At 41.8% G+C, this 13,057-nt stretch overlaps 1 protein-coding gene across 2 annotated transcripts in view; it reads right to left on the bottom strand.

Moving 5' to 3' along the window:
• Positions 1-7,139: 7,139 nt before the first annotated feature.
• The window catches only part of DPY19L2 (dpy-19 like 2), a 71,640-nt gene continuing 65,722 nt past the window's right edge, over positions 7,140-13,057 (bottom strand). For both annotated transcript variants that reach the window (XM_058678231.1, XM_058678230.1), the window contains one exon: positions 7,140-7,824. In XM_058678231.1, coding sequence (XP_058534214.1) covers positions 7,674-7,824 — 151 coding nt within the window. In that variant the 3' untranslated portion in view covers positions 7,140-7,673. The remainder of the gene's footprint in view (positions 7,825-13,057) is intronic.

The raw sequence follows: 13,057 nt of genomic DNA on the forward strand, positions 1-13,057 counted from the left end.
TCGTGCTGGGTCTCTGCTCCTGGCCCAGCTTCCTGCTGCACACCCTGACACGCAGCAGGGATGGCTCAGGCACTTAGGTCTCTGTTATACCCGTGGGAGGCCAGGATCAACAAACTGACAGGCATTTGCGGAATGAACCCAGTATATGGAAGACATTCTTCTCTTTTTGATTCTCCAACCTTCAGATAAATATAAATTTTTAAAAGTAGATTGCAAGGTACATGTACATTTTGGGAAATAGAAAATGAACACACATGTACTTAATACGTGAATGAGTGGTAGGACTTGAATCCTGCTGCCCTTGGCACCTCCATTTGGTGGCATTTTCAGCAGGAAGCGACTAACAGCTTCTGTTTCGGATGGAGTTTGCCTCTGCTCTCAGCGCGCCACCGTTACCTCCTTACAGCAGTGCTTTGTGTGCTTTCTGGCCACATACAATCGCCCCCAACACACACACATCCCCACAGCCTTTTTCTTTTCCTCAACATTAATTCAAGACTCATTCCTGCTGATAGAGTACAGATGATTTTCACCCTTGCACATTTAAAAAAATTATTCATAAAGTGAACAAATTTCACTTACGTCACAGACCAGGTGATGACACTCCCCCGACACCCCCACCCTTCCCACGCTCCTGCCCACATTCCTCATCCAACCCTCTCCTTCCTTTTTTCGTTAAAAAATTACAATAGCATACTTTAATTTCGTTTTGCAATCACATGTTTAACACTTTGTTAAATAAAGATAACACCTGAAAATAGAGAATAACCAAGAATAATAGCAACAACAGAAACCCAAAACCTACTCCTTGGATGTCTAAGCAATTCTATACACAGTAACCAAATCCCAGAATGTCACTCTCATAGCCACAGAATGCATCTGTTTTTATACTCTGTGTGTTATCAAAGATTAGGGAAAACATTTGAAGATTAATGTTAGGAACTGATGACACTGCGCATAATGGTTTCCAGTAGCATCCATTTAGTTGCAAAAGATACTACACCCTGTTTTCTTTCTCTGTCATCCGTTGATGGGCGTCTGGATTGATTCTACATCGACTATAAATGTGCAGGTACAGAAAACACTCTTATGCTGATTTCATTTCAATTGGATGAATTCCTGGGAGTGGGGTGGCTGGATGGGGCAGGGTTCTGTTTTCAGGTATCTGAGGAATAAACACCTGTCTTCCTTAATGGTTGCACTACTTTATATTCCCATCCACAATGGATTAGAAGAACTTCTCCCCCACATCCTTGCCAGCATTTGTTTCCCAGTTTCTGTATGATAACATTCTAACGAGCGAGGTGAGATCTCATTGTGGGTTTTCTTTGCATTTCCCTGATGGCTAGTGAACTTGAGCATTTAAAAATATCTATTAGCCTTTTGAATTTTTTCCTTTGAGAAATGCCTGTTCATGTCTATTGCCAATTTTTCAATTGGATTTTGTTGTTGAATTTTTAAAGTTCTTTATAGATTCTGGATATTAAATTTCTATAGGTTATGTAGTTTGAAGATATTTTCTCCCATTCTGTTGGCTGCTTCTCACTTTGTTGACAGTTTCGTTTGCGGTAGAGAATTCTTGACGTAACCCTTTGTTTATTTTTGCTTTGATTGCTTGTGCTTCTGGGGTCCAATCCTAGAAGTCTTTGCCTGCATCTATGTCTTGTTGTTTTCCATTAGTAATTTGATGTTATCAGTCTGTAGATTTAGATCCTTTATCTACTTGGGGTTGATTTTTCAGGGTCTTTTTTTTTTTAAAAAAAAAAAAAAACTTCTCTACATGTAGACCCAGTTTTCCCAGCCCTGTTTGTTGAATCCCCTGGATTGATTTTAGTTCACTTGTCAAAAATTATTTGGCCATAGATACATGGGTACATTTGTGGAATTCCTATTTTGTTCCATTGATCCTCATGTCTGTTTTTGTGCCAATACCAGGTTGTTTGGATTACAGCTGCCCTTAGTAGATCTTGAAATCTGGCATGGTGATACCTCCAGCATTGTGCTTTTTTATATTTAATTTTTTACAAAGTCAGATGTACAGAGAGGAGAAGAGACAGAGAGGAGGATGTTCCGTCCAATGATTCACTCCCCAAGTGAGCCGCAACGGCCGGTGCTGCGCCAATCCGAAGCTGGGAACCTGGAACCTCCTCCGGGTCTCCCAAGCAGGTGCAGGGTCCCAAGGCTTTGGGCTGTCCTTGACTGCTTTCCCAGGCCACAAGCAAGGAGCTGGATGGGAAGCTGAGCTGCTGGGATTAGAACCAGCGCCCATACGGGATCCTGGTGCGTTCAAGGCGAGGACTTTAGCCGTTAGGCCATGGCGCCGGGCCCCTCTAACATTGTTCTTAACATAGCTTGAGTTATTCTGGGTCTCTTGTGATTCCATTTTAATTTTAGCATCATTTTCTCTAGATCTGAAATGAATGTAGTAGGTATTCTGATTGGGATTGCCCCAAGTCTGCAAATTGCTTTCAGTAGCTATGGACGTTTTGATATTAATCCTGCCAACCCACGGCATGGAAGGTTTTTCTGCTTTGGTGTATCTAGTGTCTTGTAATTTTCATCATAGATTCTGACGAGTGCTACAGCCACCACCTACCTTCACTGACTCTTAAGCGGTGTTACACTCTGGTTGGTCTGGTCCTCCCTGAGGTTGGTGGAGGGAACAAAGAGCTCTTCCCCGTGATGATTTGTGGATGCCCCGCCCTCTGCCCTGGCTCGGATCTGAACCTCAAGTCAGTGTGATCTGTGAGAATCATGTTGTCAGGACAGTGGGTTTTGCTTTTGGAGCATGAAAAGCCACTGCTGCCCCTGAAGTCAAAATGGCACTGACTTCCCCTGGTCTGGGTGGCAGGTTTGGGGGGTTGGGGAACAAGAGGAGGACCATGAAGATGGGGACTCCCTGCCCAGCTCTAGCAGCATTCCCAGCTCAAAGTCTGCTGCTCTCTAGAATCTGTACTGGAACATGCAGCCAGTCTGGCTGTGATAACCAACCCCCACACTGTTAGTAAGTTGCTGGTTCACCCATCTGCACAGCAGCTCTCATCCGTCCACCGTGTTTCCTGGCAGGATTCTCTCAAACTTTACCCTGGAAATGCTCTTCCCCCCACCCGCTTCCCTTGGTCAAAACACACAAGTCTGTTCCCTAGTCACCTATCTTGGAATTCCCCGAAACTCTTGTACATTCTCTCCTGGTATGGGCACACTTCCTTCAATCTGCCCAGGGTCCTTTAGGGTGTCTTCAGGCTTTTTTTTTAAAATCTCATGTTCAAATACTGATTTCATTAACATTCAGGTCATTTTGTTTCAGGGTGTATTTCTTTAGGGTGCAGTTGTTATTGGGGCTCCATACCTTAGTAGTATCACTTAAATATTAAAGCAGATTCCAAGACAGAAATACCAATTGCACTTTCATTTCATGGAAGTTTGTGTTCCTCCCTGTAAGTATTAATTCTTAGCACACCGGTATGTTTCTCAGATCTTAATTTGACTTAACCTGTTTCTCTCAAAGTTTTATTTTTGTAAGATTTTATTTTTTGAAAGGCAGAGGCCCATAGAGATGGAGCTAAGGAGAGAAACGTGTTCCATCCACTAGTCCACTGCCCAAATGGCCAAAATTGTCAGGGCTGGGCCAGGCTTACGCTGGGAGACTGGAACTCCATCTAGGTGTCCGTGTGGATTATAGATGCCCAAGTCCTTGGGCCGTCTGTTAGCAGGGAGCTGGATGGGAAGTGCAGCCACCAGGACTTGAACCTAGGATATTGGCCTTGAAGGTGGTGGTTCAGCCCAGCATCGCTACAGTACCAATCTATCTCTAAAAGTTTAGGTTTGCCTTTCTGAGGTTAGTTCTACATTGATTTTAGTTTCTGTTCAGTAAGTTGTATGCCAGCATGTTCTTTTGAAACTTTCCTTATTTTTCCTCATGATTAATTTCTCAGATTTTTCGCACTTTTCTCCATCACCCCATCTCTTGGGGAGACTTGGATTTATCAAAAAATGTGAGTATACAATGAGAACTCCCGAGTAACAATGTGGTGAGCTTTTACAGGACAATGAATTGTGCAAAGTTTTAGTAGTTCATGTGTGCCCAAAAACTTAGACTAGATTTTAAATTTGGCTCTCTGCAGCCTGAAATCAGAATTAAAGCAATAATAAGGGTTCATAAGATTTCACAATTTACAAACTTGATGATGTCTGAGCCATGGAATTAAAATCACTGGACTTTTTAAACAGTTGAGACATCAATTACTGTTATTTTTTTATATTAAATCTGACATGCTAAATGCGGTACAAGGGAAAGAGTCAACTATTTCATTTGTTTACTTAATGAGAGTTGAGACAGCATTCCCATGCATTCCCATGCATTGATCCACCCTGCCAGACTTTGCAATAGCTTGGGTTGGGCCAGGGCCAAGCCAGTGATCTGGGGGCCAAACCAGGGCTCCCACCTGGAGGGTAGGAGCCCAATTACTTGAGCCATGATGCCTGCCTCCTAGTGTCTGCATCTGCCGGAAGCTGGAGACAGGAGCAAAGGGTACTTGGATGTGTGATGCAATCACTTTAATTGCTAGGCTAAATACTCATAACGGCTGTTTTTAGACCGTCCGAAGCATAATCTCAAGCCCGCATAGTCGCACACACTCACGTGGTATTTTTCCTCAGTTTGAACGCTGAATGACGAGATGGACTCACTACAAATGAGCATCGGTGACACAATCTCGGCACTGGCACGAGCTCTCCTGAAGAGGCGGTACACAAGAGGAACTGAGCATCTGACATGTGAATAAGGACCAGCCTCACAGATGATGGGATGAATGCAAATTAAAATCACGCTGCATTTTGGGGCCTCTGCTTGCTATGGAACTCCAAAGCTGGTTGAGGGAATTGGTGCACAGCTTTGCCTGGCACATGGCACATGGCAAGCCAATCACTGACACTGGGGTGGCATGAGGGGCAGATAAGCATTGATCTCAGAGCAGTGGGAAAGAGATCTGGTGGCTGTTTGCTTCACTGTAGGCTCCCTGGGGGACTAGAGGCTGGGTGTGTGTAGGGGGGCTTCACTGTAGCGTGATCAGCTCCTGTGCAGGTCTTCGGTTGTACCCCAGCACTCACAGCTTCCTTTGCTTGGTCAGCAAAGGAAAGTGACATGTTCTTGTTGCCACTGTCTGGGGCCCATGGGTAAATTTGGTGTCTGATCAGGGGTTGAGGTTGGAAAAAACCCTCCAAGTCTAGTACCAGGAGGTTAGCTGTAAGGATAGCTGTAGGGGTAGTAAGGTTGTTTCAAGGGCTGCAGTTGGGGGTCCTGAAGGGCTCACTGGACCTGGGTAGCAGTACCCTAGTGCAGTGAGTTTATCTTTAGGAAGGAGTAAATGCCCCCGTGGAGATGGAACAACTTCCAACTTGCAGCATGGAGGCTAAAGGAGTACTGCTACTCAGAACATTTTTGCAGAGTTCACATGACGCAAGCTGTACTGAAGGTGTTACAGTGCACACAGTTTTAAATCCTTGTTTTGTTTGAAAACAGGGGCACAGATTTTCTGAGTGCTGATTCACTCCACAGACGGCTGCGATGGCCAGCACTGGGCCGTGCTGAAGCCAGAAACTCCATCTAGATCTCCAATGTGGGTGGAAGGGGCCAAGCACTCGGTCCTTCTCCCCCTGGGAGAAATGTATATACAGGTAAGAAACAAATATTATAATTTGCATACAAGTAAACTGCAGTCCAATATTTGCATTTGTTGACATCAAAAAAAGGTAGGACCATCTGGAAATCTGAGAGGAGCTAATTTTGTGCTCTAATTTGAAACTACTGCAATGACTATTTGGGGCAGGGGAGGGAGAGCAACTATGATGATACTTGTTGATGCGTCAAGCACTTGAACATGGTACTTCATTAGCCCTCGTTATGAGCTGGCGCAGAGGTGAGGAAACTGGAGTGACAGAGTATCTTGATCAAGCTCAGCATAGTGGTTGGCCTAGAGTACAGGCTCAGCGGACGGCTTTGGTGTAGCTGAGTAACACAACTGGCAAACGGAAGAGCCAGGACCTGAACGCAGGATAGTGGGTTACAAAACCCACGGGGTTTCCGTCAGCGTGTTGCTTTCTGCGTGAGACTCCACACACAGAAGTGTTTCTCTGTGATGTAAACATGGCAGACACATCCAGAAACGTAGGGTTTCTACTGCTTCAAAACTAGTTGCTTAAAGAATCATGCTTGGAAAAGGATGAGAAAGAGAAAACACACAGAGGCTATCCAAGGTCTTTTTTAATCATCTAGCATACCACAGTACATGGGGAGGCATATGAATCCGTGTGAGAACATTCTAGGCATATGTAACATTTTATTAAATACAGCTGATCCCCTTTTTGGTGAATTCTATGGATAACTTCAAAATGTTATGAAAACATCATTCAAAATTGTTAATTTTGATGAATGTTAGCTTTTATGTCTTCCTTTTTGTCCCACATTTATACCAAAATAAATTATTTGAAAGTGCCAAAATAAAATGGCACACTGGCATATTTAGCTGTTTAGCATCCTATGGCAAAGTTTTTACAAGTCTAAAAGTTGAAAAATAATTCTGCTTTCCTGTATACAATTACCTACTTAAAGTGAATTATTCAATGGAAGTGAGTCCTCTTCCTATCTCCGGTATAGTGAGCCAAGAATGTAAGGGAGTGATAAGAGTTCTAAGGTGACTGAAGTAGACACACAGTAAAGTGCTACAGAGATGGCATGTTAAACATCACCCCAGCAGAGAAGAGCAGTACACTGTACCTCTGCATTTGGCAACACCTGCAAAATTACTGCCCCTTTTCAAAGCATTATTGTTGGACAGACTTCATTGGGGTAGAGCATGGTCTTTCTTCCACATTAAAAAAAAATCAAGGATTCAAGGAATGTATTGATATACAGTTGAGGAACTTGGGATGAGTTGCAATGGAGATGGAGACGCATCTGCTTCATTCAAGACCTGGGATCTGAAAATCTCCGTGACGAGAGCTAACTGGGTTTTCCCTTCCAGGCCCCGGGTGCCCAAGCAGACTGCGCCCCTCGTGAGGGGAGCGCCCCTCGTGCACACGCTCAGCTCTGACATGCAAAACATGACAAGCCATTTCATCTTGGATATGAACTGACTAAACAGTTGTTAAAGAGAGCCAGTCAGAGAAAACCCAAAAGCCCCGGAAAGGCACAGAGTGACAGTGTCCTCACCGAGGTGAAGAGGCTGTGACCAACATCGGGATGTCATGGACACTTCGCAGCCCAACTTCTCCGTTGTAAGAGGTTTAAGAAGTTTGAATAGGAAACACCCTAGAAAAACCTGAAGCAATTAACTTAGCTGTATAAAAATGGACTTACATATCTTTGATTTAATAAGTTTCACTTTTTTTTCCTTGTGAATAGTTTTCTTTAAAATGCTAAGGTGAAATTTGTTAAGTCAATATGAAATCATTTACTGATGAGAAGGTTAGGGATGACATTCAATGGAAAACAAAGGAATTTACTTTTGGTAATGGGACCACCTTTATATATTTCTTCTTTCCAAGCACCCGTTATAAAAGGTGTGATTGTTACTAGTAAAAATAAGCCAAAAAGTGATATCTCTCTCCCACCCACCAACCCTCTTCCCTGCCCCCGGTGCTGTGTACTGCAGTGTAGTGGGGGTAGCTGGGTCTCAGTTAACCTTCAGAACTCTGTACATGGTGTTCTGGAACACTGTGGTGAAGTAGGGCCTTGGGTCCTTGAGCAAGATACTGCACAAGGGTGGATTTGCTGCATTGGAAGGGTCTTCCACGTCCCAGATTTCAAGCATGCTGCAGCCAGGCCTGAAAAAACACAACAGATCCTCACTCAAACCACATTCCTCTATGGAGGAAACAACAGAAGTTATGAAGTCTTTTCTAGGTTTTCAAATACTGGCAAGTTAATGACTTTAAAGCAACATTTCAAAAATATCAAATAGTCATTTAGGTGTAATAAATATAAAATAGGTCACCCTTGAGTGCCTGACTTAGCCAAGTAACGTGTTATATCCTCATAACAAGTTTGTATATTGGAATAGTTCCCAAGTGCAATCAACATCCAAACATAAAGCCTATCTGCAATGAAACAAACTGATGACTTTCTCAGTTTTGAGCATGAATTGCCTTGGATTAGCATGCAAACATTCAATACATGGCAGCCCAAGGAGGTGGCTGTGCGTGGACTCAGGACATTGGAGCTCACTGGAGAGTGATCCTGCGTGGAAATCTTGAAGAGGGGAAGGAACCAGGAAAAATTTGTTTCTAATTGTTGAACGCCTATACTGAGGTATAATTCCCATTTTATGTGTCCAGTCTAGGGGCAGGGTAACTATATAGATGTGTAAGCACCGTCACAGGCATCAGGACTTCCATCTGCTAAGATGTCCCCTTGGGCCCATCCACTGGTGGCTTCCTCTTCAGAGCAGCCCCAGGCAAGAACTGACCACATTTCTGCACTATAATTTTGCCTTTTTTAGAATTTCACATAAATGCATTCTGAAGTTTTTGCATTTCTGGCCTCTCTACCTTGGTGTGTTTTGATAGGAATACATTTAAGTGTTTCAGTTCCTACAACTGCTCGCTTCCTGTTTTGGGGCTAAATGGTATTTCTCTACTTGTTTATCCATTTTCAAGGTGACACACATTTGGGATACTCCCAAGTTTTGGTGATTCAATCCTTTGGTCAACAGTCATGAAGGAAGCTCTGGGTGGACAAACGTTCCACTTCTCTTACAGAAACGACTGGGAGTGGCGTTGCTAGGTTGTATGCCACGTGTCACTTCACAGTCAATTTCAGGACTGTTTGTCAAAATGCATGCCCCATTTGCTGCCTCTGTCAACAAAGCCTGAGAGTTTTATTTGCTCTGGGATCCTCCCAGACAGCTGGAATGATCAGTCTTTGTAATTTTATTTCTTCCATAGTTATAGATGATGCGACATACCTTCTTTGTTAAAATGTTTAAACATTTTGCCAAATTTTGTACTGTTTCCTACTCAGGTACGATAGGCCTTCCTAAGTTCTAGATAGAAGTCCTTACCAGTTTCAGCACATGAAGGCATAATCAATAATAACAAACTGCACATTTAGAGTGCACATAACATCTCTACATGTCTGAAATCAGCTCACAAGAAAAAATATTATTATCTCGCCCAATGTCTAATCTTTCATGATCTCCCAATCTGATTCCAGCCCCACTCCTTTCCAGGCGTCCCCATACCTGCTGTCGTCATTGTTATCTGTATCTTTTGGAATTACTGTCTGTGTTCTGACTGGTGGCTTTTCCTCAGCATAAATACATTGAAACTTATCTGTACTGCTCTGCTATCAACACTTTTTCTTGTTGAAAAGTATTACGATGTCTAGATCCCCCAAAGTGTGTTAGTTTACTTACTGATAGATATTTCGTTGTTTCCTCTTTTGTGTTGCAAAAATAGGCTGTACACAACTATTGGCATGTGCGTTTGCCTGCTTGTATCTCCTATGTGTTGCCATAGACTACGTAGATGCTTAACTTCCTAAGAAACTAATCCTGCAAAGAACTGTACCGCATTGCACTCACATCACCAGTGTAGAAAGTTCTAGGTCCTCCACAGTGTCAGCCAACACTTGGCACGATCGATCTTTCCACTTTCATTAGGTATTTAATAGTACCTCATATAGCTTTAATTTACATTTCACAATCACTAGCAACATCAAGCATCTTTTCATACGATGATCTGCCACTCATATTTTCTTTGGTGAAGCATTTCTTTAGGCATTTAAAACATTTTTTTGGTTCATTTAGTGAATTTTCAGAATTCTTCAAAAACAGATAAAATCCCTTATTAGACATGTGTTTGAAACATTTCCTCCTGGTTTTGTATTTTTTAAAAGATTTAAAACATTTTTATTTGGAAGAATTAACAGAGAGGAAGAAAGGACAGATCCTCCATCCACTGGTTCATTTCCCAAATGGCTGTGATAGCTGTAGCTGAGCCAATCAGAAGCCAGGAGCTTCCTCCTGTTCTCCCACATAGGTGCAGAGGTTCAAGGTCTTGAGCCATCCTCCACTTCTTTCCCAGGCTTTAAGTAGGGAGCTGGATCCGAAGTGGAGCACTTGAACAGGTGCCATTATGGGATGCCAGCATTACAGGCAGAGGCTTAGCCTATCACGCCATGATGCCAGTTCCCTGTGGTTTCTTATAATCCTTCATAATCTGTTATATAAGAGTAGAGAGAGATTCTAATGAAGTCCTATTCTCCAACATGCTCATGCTCTTACAGATCGCAATTATGGTACTGGATCTAAGAAATGTTTGCTTAACATGTCACAGTGGTTTTATTCCAGGAATCTCATATCCCTGGATTTAGTAATGCCCGTGACACATGATGAGTTAAGTTTTGTGTATGTGTCAAGTGTGCGGTTCATATGTTTGCATAAAAAACAGTTTTTCAAATACTGTCAAAAAGGTTCATTTCTCCAATGAATGATCCATATGGGTATGAACTTACTTCTGGACCCTGTTCAGTTTCACGCTGTCTTGATTCCTGCAGCTGGGTAGTAAGTCCTGGAGCAAGGTCATGTTGGCCCTTGGCATGTGTCCTTTTCCAGACTTGTTTAGGTCCTTTGTGGCAGCATCAATTAAACTGTCTTTTCAATTTTCATCCCTACAGCAATATTGATTACTACCGAACTGAACCCACAGGTTAATTTGGGAAGATTTGACAAGATTATTTATGGATCAGAATAGTCCATAATATTGAGTATTTTTTCATTTACTTTAGGTATTATGTTATTTGTCGCAGTAATATGTTCTAATTTTCAATATGCAGGTCTGACACATACTTTGAATTTCATATTGTTGTATAACTGAAAGTTATCCTGTAATCAATTATTGTGGCAGAATGAGAAACTGATTTTCATGTTAATTTTTGTATCTTTTTTTTTAAGATTTATTCATTTTATTACAGCCAGATATACACAGAGGAGAAGAGACAGAGAGGAAGATCTTCCATCCGATGATTCACTCCCCAAGTAAGCCGCAACGGGCTGATGCGCGCCAATCCGAAGCCGGGAACCAGGAACCTCCTCCAGGTCTCCCACGCGGGTACAGTGTCCCAAAGTTTTGGGCTGTCCTCAACTGCTTTCCCAGGCCACAAGCAGGGAGCTGGATGGGAAGTGGAGCTGCTGGGATTACAACTGGCGCCCATATGGGATCCCGGGGCTTTCAAGGCGAGGACTTTAGCCGTTAGGCCACGCCGCCGGGGCCCCTAATTTTTGTATCTTACAACCCTGCTAAATTCATTCATTTTAGTCGTTTTTGTATCTTTCATCAGTTTCCCTAAATGGATGATTAAGTTATCTGTAAAAAGAACTTAGCTCCTTTCCAGTTTGAGTGCTTTTTCTTTCTAGCTTATGTACTTTGGCTACATCAATCAATACAATGTTGGATGGAAGTAGTAAGAATGGACCACCCCCTCCGGGTTCTGATCCAATGCTTACTTGAGTTGTAGTTTCCTTGTAATACTCTTTGCCAGGGTTAGCAAGGTGCTCCCCAGCCTGAATTGTTAATGGCCTCTGATCAGTGCTGGATGCTGGGTTGTGCTGGGAGTCTGGTGAGGTGGCCATGTGACCTTTTTTTTCTCAGTTTGCTAATGTGATGACTTGCTTCACTGTCAAATACCAACAAATCTCTGCATTCCTGGGATAAACTCATATGCATGTATATGATACAGTGCTCTTTAAAATATATTTGCTGGATTCATCTGTGGCCATTTTGCTTAGAACTTTTACATAAACATTTGCTTAAGTGTTAATATTTGTCTGCAGTTGGTTTTCAGGAAAAGGTTGGTATCATGGAAGTAATGATTACCTCATTTTCTGAAATAGATTGTAGAGCTATATATCAACGAAGACAGCATTGCATTTATGAGCAGCTTCTTATTTTAAACTGAAAATTTAATTTCATTAACATTCAAGGTGTTTTCTGTTTCATATTTTGTGAGTTTCAGTAGACTGTATCTTTCCAAGGAAGTTGCCATTTCATCTGTTTGGACCCACTTAATGACGTCATATCTAACATTCCTTGTAAACTTTTTAGTTTATTAAGAGATTATAATGATAACATATCTTTTATTCATGATATGTCTTTGTTGAGTTAGAAATTTATCAATTTTTAATATTACATACGATCAGCTTTTTGTTTTGACTGGAGAAAATTCACATGAGTTCCTTTACAGCAACTTTATCTTTTTGCCATGTCATAATTATAGTACCTTGCATTTAGTAGATAAATATTCATGCTGCACCTTTCTTTTGAATTTATCGTAAAGTATCAATCTCTACAGATTCGGGCATTTATTTTCTAAAAAATGTAATTACCACGTAATATACTTGCTGGGGTATAGCATAACACAACGCACCTACACAGTATAAACCAATCATATCAGGCAATTAATCTGATTTCTTGTCAGCGTGTTTGAAGCCTACCAGCTTCTCCTCTCCAGCTCTTGCCACAAAATATATTACCAGGATCTACAGTCACCCCACAGCCTGTATCCAGCCTCAACTGCTTTAGTGGTAACCTCTCCCACCAGATCTCGTTCTCAGCTTCTAGTAAGTATTATTTAAAATTATATATATATAAAAACTTCATGTCAATTTAAATTACATAATTTATATAAATGCCAATTTTTATTTTCAGTGATACACTTTCGTAGGCAGATTTCTTTCTTCTCCCCTCCCCCATATTATCACAGTAGTAGAGTCCTTTAGTTATAAGTTTAACATTCTGCTACTGAAGTGTATAATGGCATTTTAGGTATAGGCAAAGTTAGAAAGTCTAGTATTAAATTGTCATTTAACTGTTGAATTGCTTCATTGGAAGTCCTTTTACTTGGGAGTTGCGATGCATACTGTACTGTACCTTCACTCCTGAGCACATGAGAACATGTGGTATTTATCTTTCTGGGGCTGGCTTTTCTCCCTTGTAATAATAACTACCATTTTGCTCCAAATGTCAGGATTTCATTTTTTCTTTGGCTAAATAATATTCA

Source organism: Ochotona princeps, chromosome 20 (genome assembly GCF_030435755.1).
Source record: "Ochotona princeps isolate mOchPri1 chromosome 20, mOchPri1.hap1, whole genome shotgun sequence".
NCBI lineage: Eukaryota > Metazoa > Chordata > Mammalia > Lagomorpha > Ochotonidae > Ochotona > Ochotona princeps.